Source organism: Ascaphus truei, chromosome 3, assembly GCF_040206685.1.
Source record: "Ascaphus truei isolate aAscTru1 chromosome 3, aAscTru1.hap1, whole genome shotgun sequence".
Classification (NCBI taxonomy): Eukaryota; Metazoa; Chordata; class Amphibia; order Anura; family Ascaphidae; genus Ascaphus; species Ascaphus truei.
In genome coordinates this window covers 103,506,074-103,528,810 of record NC_134485.1, presented here as the reverse complement: position 1 = coordinate 103,528,810, position 22,737 = coordinate 103,506,074, and the positions used below count along the sequence as shown (strand labels likewise).

At 42.9% G+C, this 22,737-nt stretch overlaps 1 protein-coding gene across 1 annotated transcript; it reads left to right on the top strand.

Annotated features, from left to right (window-relative positions):
• Window positions 1-1,995: 1,995 nt before the first annotated feature.
• PIPOX (pipecolic acid and sarcosine oxidase) lies at window positions 1,996-22,409 on the top strand. The gene is made up of 8 exons (XM_075589230.1): window positions 1,996-2,162; window positions 4,308-4,456; window positions 9,918-10,131; window positions 13,092-13,274; window positions 18,670-18,819; window positions 19,421-19,579; window positions 20,974-21,049; window positions 21,166-22,409. The coding sequence occupies exons 1-8, from the start codon at window positions 2,046-2,048 to the stop codon at window positions 21,294-21,296; spliced, it is 1,179 nt and encodes a 392-aa protein (XP_075445345.1). The 5' UTR covers window positions 1,996-2,045; the 3' UTR covers window positions 21,297-22,409.
• The last annotated feature ends 328 nt before the right edge of the window (window positions 22,410-22,737 follow it).

The following is a 22,737-nucleotide window of genomic DNA, read 5'->3' as shown; positions in this document are numbered from 1 at the left end:
CTCCCTACAAAGTGTATTCTAACTCCCAGTGAATTTACACTCGATCCTCCCCATTCCCATGCCTGACACCCCCCTGTACTACCACCGATACAATAAATACATACAGTACACTGTTGCTGAGGGGGCACTTGTATCCAAATGGGGGAAAGGTCAGCCAAAGCAAATACACAGTAACCCTTTTGTTTCTAGGCTGACTCCCTCTAGCAGAAAAAGAGTTTAGAATAACCTGCACAGGGGGGGATTGAAAATTGGGATTCCTGCGATTTAACCTCTTCGCAAAACGAATGTTTTGCTGGCCCCCTTTCTGGCAGAGAACAGGTTAAGAAGCATATTTGAAAGAGGAAACACATATAAACTAGCAGTGACATACATAGAAACACAGGGACACACACGCACATTTGCTGGAAGAAAGTGGCAGAAGAAAAGGGAAGCCTCTTAACAAAGACAGACTAATAGAAATCTGATGCCAAGGAAATTGCATCTGTAAAATGCTTTGATATGAAGCACTATATCGGAGTCATGATTTCCCCTCCAGCATAATAAATATGTGCTGCTATTCTAATGGAGTGCCCAGGTTTTATTTTCTGTTGAATCGTGGAGGGGCTACTGTACAGTGTGTATTACCTGTGAAAATGTTCCATTGTGACGAGGTGCAATCATTGTGTTCGGTCATTGTGTGCTGATGTCAAGGGTAGGAAAGTTGTTGGTAGCGTTTGTTATACTTGACATGAAATAAAAAGGGATGGAGGTTTGAGTGACCTCAGACCTGGCGGATATAATGCACATGAAGAAATGGAAAGCAGCGTTAGTGAGGGGTTCAAGCTTCGACAAATCACATTAAAATATTGTTCCTGGAGTGATTCCTAACCACAGTGGTGCAACTACATTTTTGGGAAGCCCATGCACACAAATTAAAACGGTCCACAAATATAAAAACGCAAAGTAAATCTAAAGTTTCTAACAGGGTCCCTGTGTCAGTGGCTTTCCGAGCACCCCCTTCTCTCAGGCCGCCAGAGGCAGGAGTTGGAGGGCGGGCATTCGCGTGTGCGAGTGGCAGTCTGCTGGGCGATGTGTGCACATCCTCCCCAGCAGACTTTTTCAAGAGTTGAGGAGGCGGGGCTACAGACGTGAGCTTAGGGATCGAAGTTGCTGTGTTGAAATCATTCTCAAGAATGATTTCATTGGCTGCCGAGGTCCCAGTGACGCTGCTGCAGCTTCAAAAAACGACTTGGGTTGTTTATTGAAACTGTAGCCAGCGTCAACTCCGTACTTCGGAGACAGGGCAGCTGCTACCCTGACAACCACGTCACTTTAAATACATTGTTTCCAACGGCCGCCCGCACGTAAGCCCGCCCTCCCTCCGAAGCCTGCACCCTGAACGAGGCCTTACACTCAAACCCAATCCTCACACAACCCCCCCCCTCACACACACACACACACACACACACACACACACATCTCTCTCTCCCCCACGCCGAGGCCCCATTGGACACTAATCTTAAACCTAAAACATACTGTAGCTCCATTGCAAATTGTTATTCTTGAGTAGGTATAATCTCACTTTATGCTTTCATAATTCAGCGAGGAGCGAACTCCTAACAAAAGCTGCTTGGAGTGTATATTCTGTGATATTTGTTATTATGCAGTTATAATACTGAACCTCCATTTTAACTGCTGCTGACCATCTCCACAGTATAACCTGTACACTTTAATTTTTTAAACTATGTAAAGTTTGTTCTGTGCATCTCAATTTAAACCCTGGGCTGAAGGGAACTGCCTGTGCTTTCATAATTCAGGTGGTACCACTGTCACTCTGAATTGGTGATCAAATAAAGAAAAAATGAGCCCGGCCACTATCTGCAAAGCCCTGCAGGGGTTAACGTTGCTGTGTGCGCGTCACGTTTTGTCCTGACACTTCCACTTTAAGCAGCAGCAGCAGTGAGTGGAATCTGCGCCTGCCCTGCTGGCGGGGCTAAATAAAGAACTTTTTTGTGGAGCCTCCTCCTAGTCTTTATGCTGCATGTTCAGGAAGCCAGCTGCACAACATGGCTCTTCCCAGCTGCAAGAAGTATGACTGTCTTGTGATAGGTGCGGGAATCCAGGGCTCCTTTACAGCCTACCACCTAGCTAAAAACAAAAAGAAGACTCTGCTGCTAGAACAGGTACAAGGGGGAGGAAGGGGGGGGGGGGGGGTGCCCAGAATGGACTCCATTGTAAGAAGTGCCATAAAGTGCTGGTTCTGTGCTCGATTGCAAGACCGCACAATCATGTTGGTTCCTCTCAAGTTCATCTGTGAACCAAAGCCACTGCGGGGGCTATGTCTAAAGCTTTTTATTCCAACAAAATAAATCAACGTTAATCAATTTCTCAACGCAAATCATTAGCGGTACATGTCGGTATGTCAGTCATGTTCTTAAATTTGGCTCACGTTCTCTTATTCCCTGTGTAGCGGGGTTCATGCTCATACACATGAAGACATTAAGAATTGTTTCCATCTACTGGCATTTGTCAATTGCAAAGAAAACTTGACTGGCAGTTATGACGCATTTAGGGCGCATGAACTGTCAAAATCCGCGTCCCGGGAATTTCCCTGGCTTTCCATTCAAAATCCGTTCCGTGGTGACACATCCGTTGACGGATTGTTCCAGTTTCAATTCGTACGGATAAATCCAAAACCGCCATCGGTGAACAATCCGGCTGGATTTTTAAGAATCCAATCTGCGGATTCCACAAACCGTTGTCGGGTTCTTAAGAATCCACCCGGGTGGATTGTCATGGTTAGAAAAAAAGAACGGTTCAATCCACAGAAAAACTTGCCCATCTCTAATAGCCATTATAGTCACTAGTTGTGGAATTGCCAAGTCCTTTCCTCCCTCCCCTACAGACTTTAACCCCCAGCTATGGGTGTGCAAGAGCAGAGATTTTCCTAAGTAATCAGAGAGAGCTCTCTGGGAACTCACTGCCTCAGTCTGCACATTAATGTAAGTTCAAGCTCAGGGGAATTTTATATAATATTTCATTTTTAATTATAATGAGGCCCCTGCTCTGTAAAGCTTACACTCTAAAAGATCTGCCAAATATGTATACCCCCTTTGTTATCAGAGATGCATGCTATGTATCACTTTGCAATGCATTGTGGGCCTCTGGCTTTTATAGAGGGTAATAAACCTATCTTTCATCCATATTTTCAATGCCCTTTTTTTCCCTCTCTCTCCTTTAAGCGTGGAAAGGAAGCAGATATTTTTAGACATCCATTTCCAAAAGATTAATTACAATCGTACTTCAAGGGCAGAAATGGGAAATCAGTTTTTGAAAATAGCTATATATATATATATATTTTTTTTTTTTTAAGTACAGTAGTGGTTGCTCAATGCCATCTAACACCCTAATACATCAGTGGGCACCCTCTGACTCATCTTTGCATGTGAAGTCATCACTTAAGTGGCAGAAATGCCAATACTGCTGAAATTAAATAATGTGGGTCATACCTGCTTTTTAGACGTGTGACTAACATACGGTTGCTCAGTATTTAATAGATGTAAAAAGGAGGGGCTCAGTGAGTAAAGACGCTGACTGGCACTGAGTTTGAACCTGGTTGAACCCTATGATGGGCGCGTGGGGCCCCCGGGCAACTGCCCATCGTGCCCATAAGTTAAGACGGCCCTGTATACATACATACATACACACATACATTGCAGACACTGAGCGGTAGTGGTGTGAAAACATAGTTTTCACAGTCTTCCCCCCGATTTCCCGGCTCCACACTCACTGCCGTGCGCACGCACGCCCACTATATTACTGGGCCTAAAGATACTGACTGACGTTTGAATTCCCAGTGTCTGCTCCTTGTGACCTTGGGCAAGTCACTTTATCTCCCTGTGCTTCAGGCACCAAAACATAGATTGTAAGCTCCACGGGGCAGGGACCTGCGCCTGCAAAATGTCTCTGTAAAGCGCTACGTAAAACTAGCAGCGCTATACAAGAACATGCTACTATTATTATTATTAGATGTAAGGTTATGCTTTTGCAACTCATTTATCACTTTACCATAATTCAGTTAAGTCTGCCAGACGTTTCCCCAAAAAATATATATATACAATAAAGAAGATTGCATCTTGAGTGCATAACCTGCATGTCTGATTCTTTTGAACTGTCTATATTTGGTAAGATTAAATATTTTATGGTGGCGGAAGTACAGTAAAGTGAACTGATTTTGCTTTTTTATACATGAGCTATCAGTCTATACTATTTCTGATGGAGGGAAATGTATTGTGCTTCTCAATGTTCCTCCTCCTTGCCCGTTTCAGTTCCCCCTCCCTCACTCCCGCGGCAGTTCTCATGGGCAGACACGCATTATCCGCCGAGCCTATGTGGAAGATTTCTACACCAAAATGATGGAAGAGAGCTACCAGCTTTGGGCGGAACTGGAGAGAGACTCCGGGACCACATTATGCAGGTGAAGCACAAGAATCATCTCCTCTGCACTCACATGTTCCAAGGGAAACTGACACTGCCTCAGGAACATGCATGCATGCATACATGAATATATATATAGTTGGTTACCTCATTCAGTACCAGGAGTGCCTGGAGCTGAGAGCTGCAAAGATAAAGCCTATATTAATTGTGTGCAGCATCCATTTCTGAATCCTCCAGTTCACTTTTACTGCTACGTTTCCTCTCGAACGCCACAATTCTATATCCCGATAAAATCCTTCCCTTCAATGGAACTCTTGGTACTTGGACTAGGCCTATACTACAGTATATACAGTATAACAGCGCTAACCACTATACACGAAGGTGGCTATGTAATAAAGTTTATAATCTGCAAAACTGGGGCAAAACCATTAACAAAGAATTACACCAGATTTATAAAAGGAAAAAATCCAATTGTTTTGAATCTGGGTCTCCTTTTTTTTTTTACATTGTTTTTTCCCCAATTTTGCCATCCAAATACAATAGTAGATAATGGTGTAACACCTCTACCCCTGGCCAACAGAAGAGATAGTGGTGTAGGTGATGCTCAGCGGTTCTTCTACCTTATTCTCAGGGGGCCTGATGATCCGTGCAGGGCCGGTATGGTGAGCAAGAATAGATGGCGCCAGGAACTTTTCTTTTACTTTATTTGAACAGTCCAGCATTTCAACAAGTTCTTCTTTGGGGGTGCAGCATTCCCCAAAGAGGCACATTCTTCCACTTTGCATTATGGTACTGAAGCACTCCCTCACTTGAATACTGGCCGTTCCTACCTCACTGGAATCCTAAGGCAGGGTGCCCTCTGGCATGAGAGATTGCACCCCATCACCTCTGACAGAACCAAGGAGACTCTTTCCTCTATAGGTGCCCTATCTCTAGGAGTGGTATCTTCCCTAGCTGGAAATTCTGGATCTAACACCTGTAGTTACACACTGACATGACTTACATGGATGAGATCCCCCTCACTGTGGGTCCAGTAAAATCTGAACTAGAACCTTCCGCCCCATCTTATATACTACATAGTGACTTCACTAGCCACTATGACTACTAGGGGAAGGGTTACCTTTCTACAAAGTATCCGTATCTTGTGACATAAGGTACTAGGCATCATCTAGAAGGTGGAGGTGGCTATGTGTCTGCCCAGCAACTCCAGCTAAGAGAATAGGAGACAGTTACACTATAGTTAACCCCTTCTAGGAACCATTAACCCAATAAAATAACATAGCATACCCACCAGGGTGCTACAATGGGAGTGTGGATGGCCAGACAAATGCAGCATCAGCTCATTTCTACTTGCGCCAATTCATTTTAATCTTCACTTTCTAACTTCAACCTTTGTGGACATGGTAGAAATTACTCTTTCTGGTTCTTACTGGACTCTGCATATTTCAATAAAAAAACAGATTTGCCAATAAGTGTTACTCTAAGACAGGGGAGCGCAATCTTTTTCCCCTGCAGCCCCCTGCCGGCTGTCCTGCTCTCTGCACGCCCCCCTCCATCCTCCTTACTGTGGTTCCTGGCGTCTGGGTGCCATAGCAACGCGACATCACATGGCCCCGCGGCATCATTTGACACCGCGTTGCCATGGCGACGTGTCGCTAGGTGCCGGCTGAACCACGGTCAGTAAGGTTTACAGAGGCCTTCCCGCTTCCCCGGCACTTAATTTAAGTGCCTTCGGGAAGCGCGCGGGGCCTCTGTAAACCCTGCGCTCCCCGCAGTTAATCTCGCGCCCCCCCCCCAGTTTGCACACCGCTGCTCTAAGACACCTCGGGCAGATTCACTAAGCCATGATGTGAGGCATCACATTGACTTGAAGGGTAGTTAACGCCGGGTCAGGGAGCGACACCCCACACTGTGGATTTAGTGAATCCCAGCGCGCTTTATAGCCCCATTCAAGTAAATAGGCAATATTTACTAATTACTCAATAGGACGCCTTCCAGGTCAGAAGACACCTAACAACCCATTCCCTTGAGTGGGCCCTATGAAATGGCACTGGTTGGAAAAGCAATCCCATTCTGTATATAATGCACTGCGGAACTGCATTTCGGGAGAATAAGGTACAATGAGTGCCTGCCCCCACTATGTAATGTGTTCATGCTCTTTATCTCCAAGGCATTCGGTGCCCTTTTCTTCCATGAAAGGTGACAGAGATACACAGTTGTAATGGGGAATGTAATTATTCCTAGCTGCTGTGCCTAAGGGCTCTACATAAAGGACAGAGGACTCCTGCAGTCTGTCATTGGGTATTCATTATTCTAATTCTGCGATCCTCTTGCATCCAAATTAACTTCTTGTTTATTAATTATCCCAATTGGTTTCAACAGCTCCAACAAAGCACATATTCTTTTGTTTGGCTAGCGTGTTCTTCTTCCATCAATATATCTCTGTAGCTCTGGCTACTTTGGTGGCAGCGTTATCATCTGTCTGTAGCATGGATGGTGCACAAAAGGGGCACAATGCAGCCCTACTGTGCCAATGATTTCTAAAGAACGGTGACCTTCAACTGCCCTCCATATGCCCACAGCAGTGTGTGCAGTCCTGTTTCAAGCCACAGCGTACAGAATTGTCAGTCACCTGCTCCATCAATGCAAGAACAAAAACTGTTTTTAATTGTATATTTTCACTTCTCTGGTCCATTTAAAATTTCTCCCAATGGGACTCAAAGCACTTCACATTTACAGTATAGCGCGCGGTGAGCAGCACATAGAATTGTTACAGACACAGCCCCTGCCCAGATGAGCTTACAATCTGTTTTTAGTGCCTGAGGCACAGGGAGGTAAAGTGACTTGCCCAAGGTCACAAGGAGCCGACACCAGGAATTGAACCAGTTTCCCCAGATTCAAACTCTGTATAATTGTTCTCAGTCCACGTTTTTACTCACTGAGCCCCTTGTTATGAGGCAACTATTAATAGGAGTAGAGAAGGTGTAACATAGTCGATTTCTTAGTTGTGGTATGTTGCTGAGTGGGACTGCAGCTTTAAAAGCGTTTGGGACAAAAGTTGCAGCATGCTTATAATTAACAGGTTACAAACCTTTGTATGCTCCAAGTTCAATAAAACGAGATAGACAGCTCATAGAAAGAATTGTTATGTGCAAAGTCCTTTCAGTTATGCAATAAGTGTTGTGTAAATAATTTCCCCCAACTTCACAATGCTTCACTTCCAATTTGTAACAAGAACATGTTACCCTACCCCCACAGTAATGAACGCTTAATACAACAGTATTCATACACTTCTGGCTCCTTTTTCCTTATTTAGAAAAAAATGACAGCAAGGGTAACAATAATACTATATAATAACAAAGTATAACACAAAATACTAGCTCAGCCCTAGGTAAGTAAGGTAAGTACAGATAGGTGTACTACTGGTAAAACTGAAATACACAACCAAAAAGAACACAGAGAGATGATTTCAAGACCTCAATAACGTGCACTCAAACCCGTGATATAACAAAGAAGCAAAAACACAGACCCTTTGCCAGATCTACCATATTGATTGTATGTATTGTCTGCATGTGGCAATTCTTATAACACAATGTCCGATTCGGCAGGACGTGGCACTCAGAGTTCTTTTGTTTTCAGTGGCAGTATCTCTAATGGTTTGGGTGTTCCACTTCCAGCTGAAATGGGCACCAACACTGGTCCTATGTTTTTGCCTCTAAAAACATTTTTAGGTTTTGTCTTTGCCTAAACGCTATTTGTTGGGTTTTGACTTTGGATTAGGATGAACATGTATGTGATTGATTACCAAAAAAGTGATCCCCACAAATAATTAAAATCAGTCATCTGGTGTTCTTTTGCTTCCTACTGAGTTAAAATAACAAAATAAATTGTAGTTCTAAAAGTAATATATGCTACTACTATGTAAACGGTTAATATAGTAGCCTTAATGGCATTGTCTGGGTGGTGTTGACAGGCTGGCAGAGAGACAGGTCAGATAGTGGTATCATCTCTGTTGTCCATTCCTTCTCGCACTCCCTCTGCTTCCCTCACCACCACTGTTCCCACATAATGGTGGTGAGGAAGGGAGCCATGGCCTTTAATAAGGAGGAAACACTTGTTTTCACAGTTTCCTTCCAAGTCTAAGGCAAAATTTGGACCAGACCAGGAAGGTCCAAGACATGTTTAGAGGGACCAAAATCTCAGGTGTCCCGAGGCGCACAGATTTTGAGGAATCTTGACATTATTTGTTCTTTCCTTCTTTCTCTATGATAATGCTTGTAGGCCTTATTGCCATCAAAACGATACTAATTATTACAACTCAGTCTTTTCTAACCAAATGAGGGAAGAGAACGTTAAGCAATATATTCTAAAGCAGGTTCCCTGTGCAGGAGAACGTTTTAGCCCCATTCATTTGAATGGAGCTGATCTCTCTTTCAGCACGGAGGGGACAGCATCGTAGCTTATAGAATAGAGAAGGATAATTGTGTGGTAAGGGATGCAAATGTGTTTAATAAACTCTTGGTTCTGCTTTGGGACTCTTCTTGCTTGTTGGAGGTCTCTGACGTAAGAGGCACAAGTTCCAAAGCCAGGGAATGGTACATGATGTGACCTTGGACAAGCTTTGCCTTGTGCTGCACTCTTCTGGCCTATACTAACCTACTAATGCCCAGTGATATGTTCACTAGCAGTACTATTTAAGACTTACGCATTATTATTATTATTATATTAAGTCTTATATGAAGACGATCATACATTTTCATGCACATGGTTGCTTCTAATATTTCAATCTGCCATTCACTATTGAGATGAAAATCACCATGCGCATGCTCCTGTCTCTTGGGCGCATGATTCTGTTTCTAGCTGAGGATTTCCATCAAGGGCAATCTCACCTTTATGATAAAATTGTGTGGAAATATCTTTTCCCCATATTTAATTTCCAAGCTGCCACTCACAGGTCTCTGCATGCCCTGATGTAGCCCTCAGACTACCACTCAAATGGGCTGATGCTATGTTTCTTCCTTTACATTCTTCCTAACAATACATCTATTTTAAGCCACTTCAGGGACATCACAGAATGCCACAGCAGTATCCCTGGAGACATACTGAGCTATTTCCCAGGAAAGAAATAATCTTAACCCCTTATTGTAAGAAAGCCTCACTTCACGATGTTCTGCTATCATCTGCAATGCTCTGTTGGAACAGATGCAATGTGGATAACCCAATTAAATGTTAATGGGATAGGCATGTCCTTCACTAACGTATCCCATAACAAAGATACACCGGACAAATAGTTATGGCTGAACTGTTATTTCACTGTAAGGGTTTGTATCCGAAAATGCAAAGCAGACAGTAATCTGCATCCCAAACCAGCCCAGGTTGTGTTTAAATTCCATGTAATAGAGCTTCTAACAGAATTATATCATTTCCCATTGTGTGCCGACCTTGCTATTTTTGTATTCACAATGTATTTTGAGCGTGCCACAAATTGCTTGTTATCACAGGAAAACAGGAGCTGTGTTCTTTGCAAAAGCTGGAAACCAAGAATTTGAGGCCACCTGTAGAACCATGCAACAGAACCAGATCCCATGCGAGTATCTGAGTTGGGAGCAAATGAAACAGAAGTATCCTGGATTTTCCTTAAATCCTGATGAGGTCGCCTGTACTGATCTCACTGCTGGAGTTCTATATGCGGACAAGGCCCTAAGGGCTGTACAGGTAATGTGTCTCTGCTGCACTGGTGTACAAAGTTCAAACATGCATGATGTGTTGTGAGATAAATTGGTACAGTACATTATCAATTAATCCAAATGTCTAACATTTCATCCCCTTTAACTGTACCTATTTAGCAGGAACCGTACCTGGGGGTTTTTTTTTGTTGTCCTTTACTACTGAATACTAGCTGTATCTACAGTATATTATATACAGTGCAGTATATCTGCCAAAGTGCCGGCACACTATTGTCTGCTGTCACCGTTTGTTTGAAGCTTGGAAGTTTCAGCTAGTCAAAGGGAAATGTTCATCCCTTTTAGTGTGTTTATATAAGTATTTAGAAATTAATGCTTTGTTGGTCAAAGGTAGTTTGTGTACAGTAAGCAGAATATCCTCCTCCCATTCTACCCCTCTTCCTAACTCTCCTCCTCCTGCCTTCCGACTTTTTCAGCTGTCACAGAAGAGGATGTATTGCTACTGATCTCTTCTTCTGCCTCTACCACCTGCCCTCTTGACCCCATTCTCACCCATCTCCTAAAACCTCTTGCTCCTACTCTAATCCCTACACTCACACACATATTTAACTCCTCCCTTTACTCTGATACCTTTCCCTCCGCCTTCAAATATGCAACAGTTATACCTTACTCAAAAACAACAAGCTTGACCCTACCTGTCTTTCTAACTATCGACATGTCTCCCTCCCATGTCACTATCACCTTTTGCCTCTAAACTCCTTGAACGCCTTGTTCCATTTTCTCACCTCCTATTCTGCATTGCTTACTCCACTCAAACAGCCGTCACTAAAATAACCAATAAGCTTCATGCTGCCAAAGACAAAGGTCACAACACTTTGCTCATATTACTCGACCTCTCTGCAGCCTTTGATACTGTGGACCACCCTTTTCTCCTAAACATTCTCCATACTCTTTGTCCTGGAACTAGATTCCACATTTCTCTGTCTCCCTTTGCAGCTCATGGGATTCATATCTCCCTAATTTAGCTGCCTGTTATTTTCCCTGTCCCAGCAGCTAGCTGCATGTGAAAAGGCAACATTATTGTTACTGTACATGTTGTTTACACAGCCCTAGTCAGTGTTGGTTGCCTGCATCTCCTATTCTCCTAGCTGAGAGTGGGCTATTCCTACCCCCTGTCCTTGCTGACAGTTAGTATAGTCTCACTTCCCTTCTAGTGTGACCCTTGCTCCTCACTTCCTTTTCACCCTGGACTCTGAGTGTGTACCTGCCTGCTATTTGCCCCAGCAAGGCCTTTCTGTTTTACACTGCCTTATCTTTGATACACTGCACTTCAGACAGAGAAGCACTCTCTACCCACACTACATCTACAAGTACCTTTCTTCCTGTGATTTTCCTTCAATAAAACTAAGAAAGACAAAAGGACTTGTTGTGCTTTGGAATTGAGTTAAGCTTACTGGAATTATTCATACATCATTCGTGACCCTGGTTCCAGGAAACTCTTGGTATCCATAACAAAGCTCTATCCTGGATTTCCTTTTACCTCTTACCTCTCCCACCGTCTCCTCCTCCTCTATCGCTCTCTCTGTGGGGGTACCCCAAGTGTTTGTCCTGGGACCTCATCTCTTTTCTCTTTACACACTCTCTGTAGTTGACCTTATCATATCTCTTGGGTTCAAATATCACCTCTATGCTGATGACACACATATTTACTTTTCAACAACTGACCTTACACCTGCTGTACAGACCAAAGTCTCAGTAGGTCTCTCTGCTTTTTCATCCTGGATGGCCCTCCGCCGACTCAAACTTAACATGTAAAAACAAAGCTCTTTATATTTCCTCCCAAACCTGGCCCTCCTATCTCCTTCTACATTGCTGTTGGAAGCACTATCATATGCCCAGTATCACATGCACACTGCCATTGGGTAACATTTGACTCATCCCTCACATTCAAAAGTAGCTAAAACCTGTAGTTTTTTACTCCGCAATTTTGCAAAGATACGCCCTTTCCTCTGTTGCTTGACTACGAAAACTCTTGACGTACAGTAGGCCCTCATTGTCTCCCAGGTCGACTACTGTAACTACCTGCTGTTCGGCCTTCCTGCCTATCACCTGTCTCCCTTCAAATCTATCCTAAACGCTGCTGCCAGAATCACTCTACTCTTTCCTAAATCTGTCTCAGCGTCTCCCCTCCTGAAATCCCTCTCCTGGCTTCCAATCAAATCCCATATCAGACACTCAATTCTCCTCCTCACTTTTAAAGCTTTCAACACTTCTGCTCCTCCTTACATCTCGGCTCTAATTTCTCACTATACACCATCCCGATTCTTATGTTCTGCTCAAGGATGTCTTCTCTCTCTCCCTTTGTATCTAAAGCCCTCTCCCGCCTTAAACCTCACTCACTGCCCCACACTTCTGGAATGTCCTTCCCCTCAATATCCAACTGGCACCCTCTCCACCTTTATGATTTCTTTTAAAACCGAACTCCTTAACAAACCATATGGGTACCTCCGTGGATGATACTATACTCTTTATACATTGATCTTGGCCCCTTGCAGACGCACTTACCATAACACCCTCCTACCGTCTCTGTACGTTCTTCCTACTTACCATTTAGATTGTAAGCTCTTTGGGGCAGGGACTCCTTTTCCAATGTTACTTTTATGTCTGAAGCGCTTATTCCCATTATGTGTTATTTGTATTATTTGTTATTTATATTATTACGTCATGTGTACTACTGCTGTGCAGTGCTATTTACATTAATGGCGCTATATAAATAAAGATATACGTACATATCTTAACCCATCTGATGGCAGAAGGGTCAGCAATTAATTATACTGGGGCTTCCCATGCCCTATATAGATAGAGGAACTAAAGTGTACATGTTTTCTTGTGCCAAATGTTGAAGGGTCTAATATTTTGAATTATACTGTGTGTAACTGAGACTTCGTGTAGACACCACATAAAGAACCCTATCTTCCCTCTATCTTCCAGGAGACTTTCCAACGCATGGGTGGAGTCATCCTTGACGGACAGAAGGTGATGCACATAAAGCCGGGGCCTGTGGTTACCGTGACAACCACCTCCAGTGTGTATGAGGCAGAGAGACTAGTGATCACAGCAGGGCCTTGGGCCCAGAAAGTGCTTCGTCCCCTCAGCCTTGAGCTCCCCCTAAAGGTGAGTGGTTCAATTCATACAAAGAGACATGTCCACGTTCATCTGAAACCGTCACTCTCTTGGAAATGGCAGCTACCTATAATGTAAAAACTATGACTCGCCTATTAATTTGATTTGCAGTATGATCCCGAACAGAACTGTGAAAGCAGGGAAGAGGGTTTTGGGGACTGCAAGATCGTTTGGTGCCAAAGCACTCAGGAGTTGCGTTACTATTACTATTATGTTCTCGCCACCCTTGGCATTACATGACCTGCAGCCCTATTCTGAGTGTATACCACCAAGGCTGTGTGAGTGATAAACTTCTGATGGGTTAACCTTTCTGCTGCTTTACTCTGTAAATACTGGTGTATGAGTAGTTAAGTCTGGAGCGTGATTGAAGAATCCCTATCCTGGCATTGATTTGTCTGGTCTTACACGAAATACTTATTTCCAGCAAGATCCAGACCACTTACACTGACATCAGAGCCATTAAGAATCGAGCTCTGTTACCCAGTTGCTCATGACCAGCCAAGGGGATACACCAGTTAGTACAAGGATCACTGGAGCAAGTGGGTTTGTAAATCCTGTTACACACGATCCTGCCAAGAGGCCGGATTTATTGTAAGTATCAGGGTAAAATGTCATGCAGAAGATTGAGCGGATATTTCACAAGGCTGAACAGTGACACTGACTTTCTGACTCTAAAACTGATCCGTTACAGTGTGTGGATTGTAATGCAATAACATGGGATGTTGAATTAGCCTTGGTTATCAACCACCATGAAATTTAATATGGTATTTAATGTTTATGAGTTTTATATATCATTACGTGCTTTCTATGACAAAAGAAAATATGTATTATTTTACAGTATAATACAAAGGCTCATATTCGATATGCGGTTTTCCATTGCACGGGATAATGTCAAATGAATGTAGATTAAATATTCTCCAAAATTGGGAATACGGCATCACAGTATCTTAAATAGTGTGTTCATTACAGTGCAGTGCATCGTAACCAACACTGATACTGTATTACATTAAAGTTGGTGTGTTGACTAGAATACGTTTAATCACAACCTATGGTACAAGAGTTTGTGTGATAATTACAGTACATCATCATACAACATATTGTGTTATAGTTGGGGTATTATGGTTAAAATATAGATACATGATATGACTGCATAGTCTAGTTATGTTAATTTTACAATCACTATATAATATAAAGTTCATGTATGATATTTCCTTGGCATTATGGAACAGGAAAGCTGTTGTGCCATATGACTAATAATAATAAAAAAATTATATAGCGCTTTTCTCCCAATGGGACACAGCACGTAGTATTGTAGGATAAGCAGCACGTAGGATTGCTACAGAAACCGTCCCTAACCAGATGAGCTTACACTCTATGTTTTTGGTGCCTGAGGCACTGGGAGAATACTAAACAAAAAAAGGGCGCAAAAAAAGAGAAAACAAAAATCAATTGCCATACAATGATTTTTATGTATATAAAAAAGCAATTAACAAATTACATTAAAACTTTGCAGTAAAAAGAAAGGATCATATAGATAGATCCAAGCATCCTCTCATCGAATTCACATCACCACAGAGAAACGTATCCTGAAACCAATCAAAGGGCTAGTCAGTACCCCACAATCTCACAGTCCCAGATGAAACAAGGGTAAGTAAAGTATAAGAAGTAATCCAAGGGATAGAAGCGGAGAACAACGATGAAAATTAGGGGGCTAAACACACGCAGTAAAATGAAAAAGTAACCTTTAATCCATGGTATGCAGGGAACACTGGTCAAGTACTCTGACGCGTTTCGGGCAGGACGCCCTTTGACAAAGTGCATCCTGCCCGAAACGCGTCAGAGTACTTGACCGGTGTTCCCTGCATACCATGGATTAAAGGTTACTTTTTCATTTTACTGCGTGTGTTTAGCCCCCTAATTTTCATCGTTGTTCTCCGCTTCTATCCCTTGGATTACTTCTTCTGCAAACATGGGCGTGATGCACACACACAGGACGGGCAGCTGAATATGTGAGTTATTCCCTTTCTTTGATCATTTGGATAAGATGACCTTATGTTAGTGCTAATCTAGAGGGACTGCTTCAGTGATACTTATACTGACAGGATTATTCATTCAGTTATTGCCTATTAGTATCACTGTTTTGTCAGTTTATCATACCTTTGCAGGATTATTCATGCACTCGGTCTTAGGGTCTCACTGAATATTTATTAGAGCCTGTCCTATACCTCTCTGCATATTATTCAGGACTTGATTATGCTATATATGTTCTGGACTCACTGAGCACCGATACTCAGAACCTGTTTCTATATACTTACCTAAGTAAAGTATAAGACTGAGTCCGTAGATGTTATTAGGAAAGCAGCGTAATTTTGGGGTTTGGCGTCCTTGTGGAGATGAAACGATGGCAGCTTCCGGGTATCGTCGTCACGATGACGCGTAGCTGAGTGATGACCTCACCGCAATGCGTTTTGTGCCTAAATGGCGCTTCATCAGGGTGTTGGCCTAAAACGTCCCGTGGCAGGTTTAAGTAGCAAAAAAGCAGTTTCTACCCGCCAATCAGGAGCGCACTTTTCTACTAGGAAAATACTGTAAGCGACTTGCCCGATCACAAGGAACCGACACTGGGAATTGAACCAGGTTCCCCTGATTCAAACTCTGTCATTGTTTACAGAGTCAGTGTCTTTATTCGATGAGAAACTCTTGTAAATAATTACAGTTGAAATTAATTTGCTAGAAAATTGTCAATGCAGTTATGACTTCGTGATTATGTAATTATCATTAATACAATAGTTAGGATGTCTTCTTTATACTATCATTAAATTATATGTTATTGTACATTAGTCATATGAAGCCGAGCTTGGAAAACCAAATATCAGGTTACAAATTATACAACAAATCAGAAAAATGGCTACCGCTCACCTAAAGTGTCCTATTTAACTTATGTGCTGGTAATCAAAAGATAGGGTGCATACAGGAAGGGTATGTACTAGAAAACGGTGAAAGGACACAGCAGTGGCCTAAAAGATTCCTATTTGCACTCGCTAAACCAGAAATGCTAGGCTGGGAAAGATTCAATCCTTGGAGTAACCTCCATAGCCATACATAAACAATATTAAAATCACATTTATTTAACATATATACAAGAAATCTTAATTATTAAAATGCCACTATGTGGCTCAAGGGGGGGGGCACAGAGAGAAGGATGAGTCGTCAGTGAGTGCTTATAAACTCATCTAGACAATGAGAAACTCCAATTATATTCAGGGCAATGTACACATAATATATACTCCTTCTTGAGCTCTCTACAACAATTAACTGTATGCTAGCAGTTCTGCGAGTACCCTATATACTATAAACGGAAGTCCACAAGGGTAGAGATTGCTGCTGTATTGGTAATCCCCTATGGGGCTATTTAGTCCTTGTATGGCGTCACCCTATATAATATGCAAATAACAAAGTGTATGCACCCCCAGTTCTGACACTTTGTAAGCATGTATCAGGTATATGGGGTACCGTAATAGTAGTAGTATGTTTTTGCAAGTAGGCTAAATTAAGGCGCGCCGTCCAGTTTGCAGTTACCCGTCAGGGCGTCACTATCATTGACATGGCGCCGCCACTACTTTAAACAAGTGCTTCGCTGTGCTTGGGGGTTGGTGCAGCCTTTTGTGGCTATAAATACCAATGCGCAAATGGTCTACCACAGTATTAGGCTTCTTCTTGTAAGTATACGACCTGATAGTCTCTCAGAGCTGTGTGCTCGCTCTCGATCTCTCTGTGCTCACGGATGACGTCACCGGAAGTGTATATATGTTAAATAAATGTGATTTTAATATTGTTTATGTATGGCTATGGAGGTTACTCCAAGGATTGAATCTTTCCCAGCCTAGCATTTCTGGTTTAGCGAGTGCAAATAGGAATCTTTTAGGCCACTGCTGTACAAATTATACAACCCTACTCACTGTAAACAGCCTTTAGTGGCACAGTTTAGGGGACATCTTAGCAGTCAAGTATGGGTTACGATTTTCTAAATGAGGGGACTGTAGAGGGCAGATATGGACCACCTTCATGATATAATCCCTCCAAAATATAGTTACGCACAGGACATCAAAAGTCATCTTTAAAAAATAATAATAATAACAATATGTTCTTGTATAGCACTGCTAGTTTTACGTAGTGCTTTACAGAGACATTTTGCAGGCGCAGGTCCCTGCCCCGTGGAGCTTACAATCTATGTTTTTGGTGCCTGAGGCACAGGGAGATAAAGTGGCTTGCCCAAGGTCACAAGGAGCCGACACCGGGAATTCAACCAGGTTCCCCTGCTTCAAACTCAGTGCCTGTCAGTGTCTTCACTCAGAGACGCTCCTTCTCTAAAAAATAAACAAATGAGCAGATATCGGTTTTCTTGCTTTCCACTTTAAATCATAAATTAAGCAGTGAATCACATAGCCCTCTGTGTATTTATTCTACAAGTGAAAATGGCAACCATTTTTAAAAAGTGGGCAAGCAGATCAATTTCACAAAAATGCATAGAGCGCGCAAAACCGGAAAGGGGGAAATCGTGTCAATTGTTTTAATATAAAATTCAAATTAAAAAAATATATATATATGCACTCGAATGAGCCACACGTGGCATAATGGGCACACCTCAAATCTTGAGTTGAAGACATATTTGGAAATATTCTTGAAAAAAGGATCTGTGAGGTTTCAAAAGCTCAGGAAACAGTAATATTGGACTATTAAAAAGGTATCGCAACCTCCAACAAATGTGTATTTAAAAAATGTAAAGCCGAGCTACTGTATGGGGAACGCACTACCAGCTCTTTCTCTGCTGTAACAATGTGGTAGATACAAACTACGGATACACCCTACGATAGCAACAGATAGATTGCCTGTGGGTTGAAACACTTCCTCAGTAGCCATGTGCAAGAAATGCCTCCGGGCCTGTCGGTCCTAATGTAATTACAGTGGGTGTTGGTTAATTAATTTCTCACATTGTTAAATTACCAAGGCAATATGATATGCTTCCGTCAACGTTCATGATATTGTTACATTAATACATATTATATTCTGGTTAGGGTGTGCTGGTTTTCGTATAATATTCAGTTATGTTCTGTATATTTGAGCTTCTGTTAGTAATACAGTGCATGACATATTGCATTACAGACGTGTCAGTTATGTATTACTCTATTATATACATTCCAAAACCGTAAGTGAGCATTGGTTAATATAGTTACACGACTACAGTAGCTAATGTGTGTTTGTTCTAATATGGTTAGCTTGATTTAAATCAGTTATTGAGCACCGATTTTAATGTTATATGACATTACAGTTACTGTTTGTTGGGTTGAATTTCTTTACAGCTAGCTAGTGTATATTTGTCTCCCAGACTCTGAAAATTAATGTGTGTTACTGGAAAGAAAAGATTCCCGGGAGATCCGGAATCCTGCAGGACTTCCCCTGCTTCTTGAGTACACAATCAAACGGAGAGCATGAAATCTATGGTCTTCCCTCCAAGGAGTATCCCGGACTCGTTAAGGTGAGGGAGAGCAACTTTATTATAGGACGAGGGACAAAATCCAGACGTTAAGTAGCCAAATGTACTGATCAAGACTGAATTTCGTGTACAACAGTCTAAGGACATATTTTCATTGTTTTCTGTGAATATTACCACATATTTTCAATTGCAGATTTGGTTATTATATAAACAGGCCGCTGTCATAAGTTCAACTTAAATATGTCCCTTATATCCAGTTTAATTACTCACATACATATACTGTATCACCCAGGGCCGTCTTAACAGCATTATAGGCCCCCGGGCAAAGCAGTGCACTGGGCTCTGCCAACTCTCCGCTACAAGTCGTATTTTTTGTCCTTCTACCGAGTTAGCGGGAGATTTGAATGTTGAGGCGGGTGATCGGAAAATTAGTGTTAAATTCTGGTCTGTGCATAGATTAGCATGGGGCCCCTATGCTCAACTGTCCAGCGTGCCCATGCATTAAGACGGCACTGCTATCACCATCCTGCTATACAATCCTCTATACTGTGCACTCATGAGCAATAACGTCTTTTTGTTTCTTTATCCGATAATGTCTTCTTTTCCCACATCCCCATACCCCACCCCTAAATCTGTCCTACAGATTTGCTATCACCATGGAAATGAGGCAGACCCCGAACAGCGGGACCTCCAGGCCACAAAACCCCAAATCCAGGACATCCGTATACTCTGCAACTTCATCAGCCACTATCTTCCAAGTCTGCACCCTGAGCCTGCTGTGATAGAACAGTGCATGTATACGGTGAGCACAGCTCTATGGGGATTCAGCGTAGGGCAGTACTACAAGTAAAAGTGTGCATAGCACAACAGTCGTACAATAAAACACTCTGTGCAATGTGGTAACATTAGAATCACAGGTTCTGCACAGGGGTGGACTACATTGCTTTGGGAAAAACCTGTGTATGAAAGAAGGTTTGTACAAGATGTCAGAATGTAGGATAATGTCAGAGCCACATGTGATGTTGCAGGCTTGATACACTGTGGCAGAGATGTGGGTTGAGTCAAGAATAGCAGGGGGTGCTGTTGGGTAGAATTGAGCGGTCTAGAACATTTGGTAATGGCCGTTTTGCCGCAACCAAATCACTGCCGACATTGAGCCGCCACTCACCTCGCCGCAGGAACATCTCTCCAGTGCCCATATCGCCGCCAAGGTAAGCCCCTAAGCTTACCCTAAAAGCCCCTAATACTAACGCTACCCCCTACCCTAAAGACCTAACCCCTTACCTTAATACCCTAGCCTAAAATCCTAACCCCTACCGTAACTCCCTACCTTAACCACTAAAAGCCGTTAAAATAACTTGCGTCATTGGCGAAACGGCTGTGGCTAAGCGGCTGTGGCAAAGGGTCTCTCGGTGGCCAAACAGGATTGAGGCACAGTAGCAGAGCTGGTGGTGGAGTAAGCAGTGGTGTAGCAGAGAGGATTTTAAGGGAAGAATCAGACAAGCCAAGCTACGAATGTCCTAAGGATGTAGCAGAGCAAATCCGAGGTGCAGTAAGAAGAGTTCTGAGTGAATAAGTAAAACAACTAAGATTATTGCAGGACAAGCCTGTTGTGCAGTTGAAAAACCTTTAAATAATTTTGGGGAGTTGGTGTATTTTCACGATAACTTTACAGCAGCAGAATGGTGTCTGTATGGAGGAAACAGCGCTTGCATATTGCAAGACATGATTTTGCTGGCAGGCCAAGTGTTTGATAGAATGGGAAAATTGGTCATGGCTGTCCCACCATAGCCAACTCCCCGTCGGCATGTAGCCGCAGGGGGACCCTCCACCACCGCTCCACCGCTTCTACGGGAAGGTAAGTTTTAGGGTAAGGGGTTAACTTTAGGGTTTTAGCAGTTGGGGTAAGGGGTAAAGGCTTTTAAGGTAAGGGGATGCGTTAGTAATAGAGTATTTTAAAGTAAGGGCTAAGGTTAATGACTTGCCTTAGCGGTAAGTGGCCGAGTGTCCCGGTGGCGCAGTGAGCAGCAGCTAAATGCCGGCGGTGATTTGGGCACGACGAAACGACTGTGACCAAATGTTCTAGACGGAGTGTTTGGTCCCTCTTTGAACAGAGTGTGTCATAGGGCAGGTATGGAGAGCAGCAGTAGAGCTGGACTTGCTACAGGCAAACTAACTTTCCTTTCCTACACTTAGAATACGCCAGATCGAAATTTTATTTTGGATCGTCACCCACTTCACAAAAACATCATCATAGGGGCTGGATTTTCAGGTGAGCTTGAGAAATGCAATAGCGCACACACAAAAAAAAACAGAAGCGGAACATCAGAGTCCTGCTCCTCGATCACACTGTCAACTTCATGTTTCACTCTCACACTCTTCCAACAGGTCATGGTTTCAAACTATCCCCAGTGGTAGGAAAGATCTTGAGCGAACTCAGCATCGGGGAGCATCTGAGATACGATCTGGAGCCATTCCGGATCAGTCGTTTCAAAAACCAATTGAAATCAGCCTTGTAAAGTTCAGACTGAAAGTTTACAGAAATGTTGAAGTATAACAGACATTTACGATAAACTGAAATCACAGATAATCAACATAATACAGATCATACTTATTGGCTTTAGGGGCTGTATGTATCAAGCAGCTAATTCCTGACATACCGTATTTCCTGGATTCTAAGAAGCACCTTTTTTCCCATTTTCACATGTGAAATCGGGATGCGTCTCAGAATCTATGGGTTTTTTTAAAAACGAAGCTGCCCCAGCAGCCTCAGCGGGGATGCTTCCAAAGTGTTCTAGTGCCCAACAGGAGCTCGGCAGTCTTAACCGGTTCTGACCCCGGTCGTTAAGCCCCGCCCCCTGACTCTCAGCCTGGCGGGCAAGTGTTAACGGGACCAGAACTCCTCCCCTCACTCCAAAATGGCCGGCTGTTAAGCTCCCGGTGACCCTCTGACCGGGGAAGGGGTGGATGGTGTGCGCATGGGACCTGCCCTCCCCCTATCCCCACCACCAAACCCATTAAGCCCTTGTAAGCCGGGAAGACGCGGAGGGATGCAGCCGCCATGCTGTTACCTGGGAGTCGAAGGGCAGCAGCGGGAACTTGTCCTCGCCCGTCGAAGGTTGAGGGGGGAAGAAGTGGCTGGATAAGCGGTGCAGAGTGAGAGCAATAACATCGCAGAAGACCCGTGAGTATCACATGATCTAACGAATTACTTTTTTTCTGCACTTTTAAGGCATTGTTTCTTTTTTCCCCAAAATATTTTATTAAATTGATGGTGCGTCTTAGAATCGAGGAAATACGGTAGATCATGTGTGGGGCACCCTAATATTGATGGTATCATTAGATTGTAGTATGATTGGACTGGACCAAAATGCCTGGATACATAAACTTCTTTCATCAGCAAGCGTGATCCTGCTCTGTCAAAGCCATAGCGCTGCCCAAACAGTGTGAATAGCTTTATCATCTAATCTGCCTTTTGGCATCTATAAAGCCAGCAATGTCACCTTTTTCTGAGCACCTTGGGTAAAATATGCCGTTAATAGATATAATGTAGCTGGCAGAGTCGAAAATTATTCAGCACATAGATTTTTCAGGGCTGAAAATAAAAATAAAAAAAGTGTTTTACGACTACAGCCACTTCCTTACCTTTGTCAGATGTGTGTGTTCGCCCCCTTCTCTGAATTTGACGAATAATCAGTCATGTAGCCATTGAGAACCCTTCTCATCTGCAATTCAAGTCAATGAATAAATCTGGTAAATTCATCAATTGTTAAAACAGACCAACTCAGATATTTGCACAAACTATCTTCTGAGGAGTTTCCCCTATGTATACTGTTTTTTTTTTTCTTTCTTCTTTTTATTACCATGCACGTAGTGATAAATCCACATCTTACAGCTCAGCTTCATGCATTTTATTTATAAGACGAAGAGAGCGAGCTTTGACGATAAACCCATATCTCA

Bases quoted from the DNA above. Each gene is read 5' to 3' on its own strand.
- PIPOX (XM_075589230.1), top strand. From the start codon at position 2,046: ATGGCTCTTCCCAGCTGCAAGAAGTATGACTGTCTTGTGATAGGTGCG. The intron at 10,132-13,091 runs GTAATGTGTCTC...TCTATCTTCCAG, and splicing joins AGGCCCTAAGGGCTGTACAG to GAGACTTTCCAACGCATGGG. The intron at 19,580-20,973 runs GTGAGCACAGCT...TCCTACACTTAG, and splicing joins TAGAACAGTGCATGTATACG to AATACGCCAGATCGAAATTT.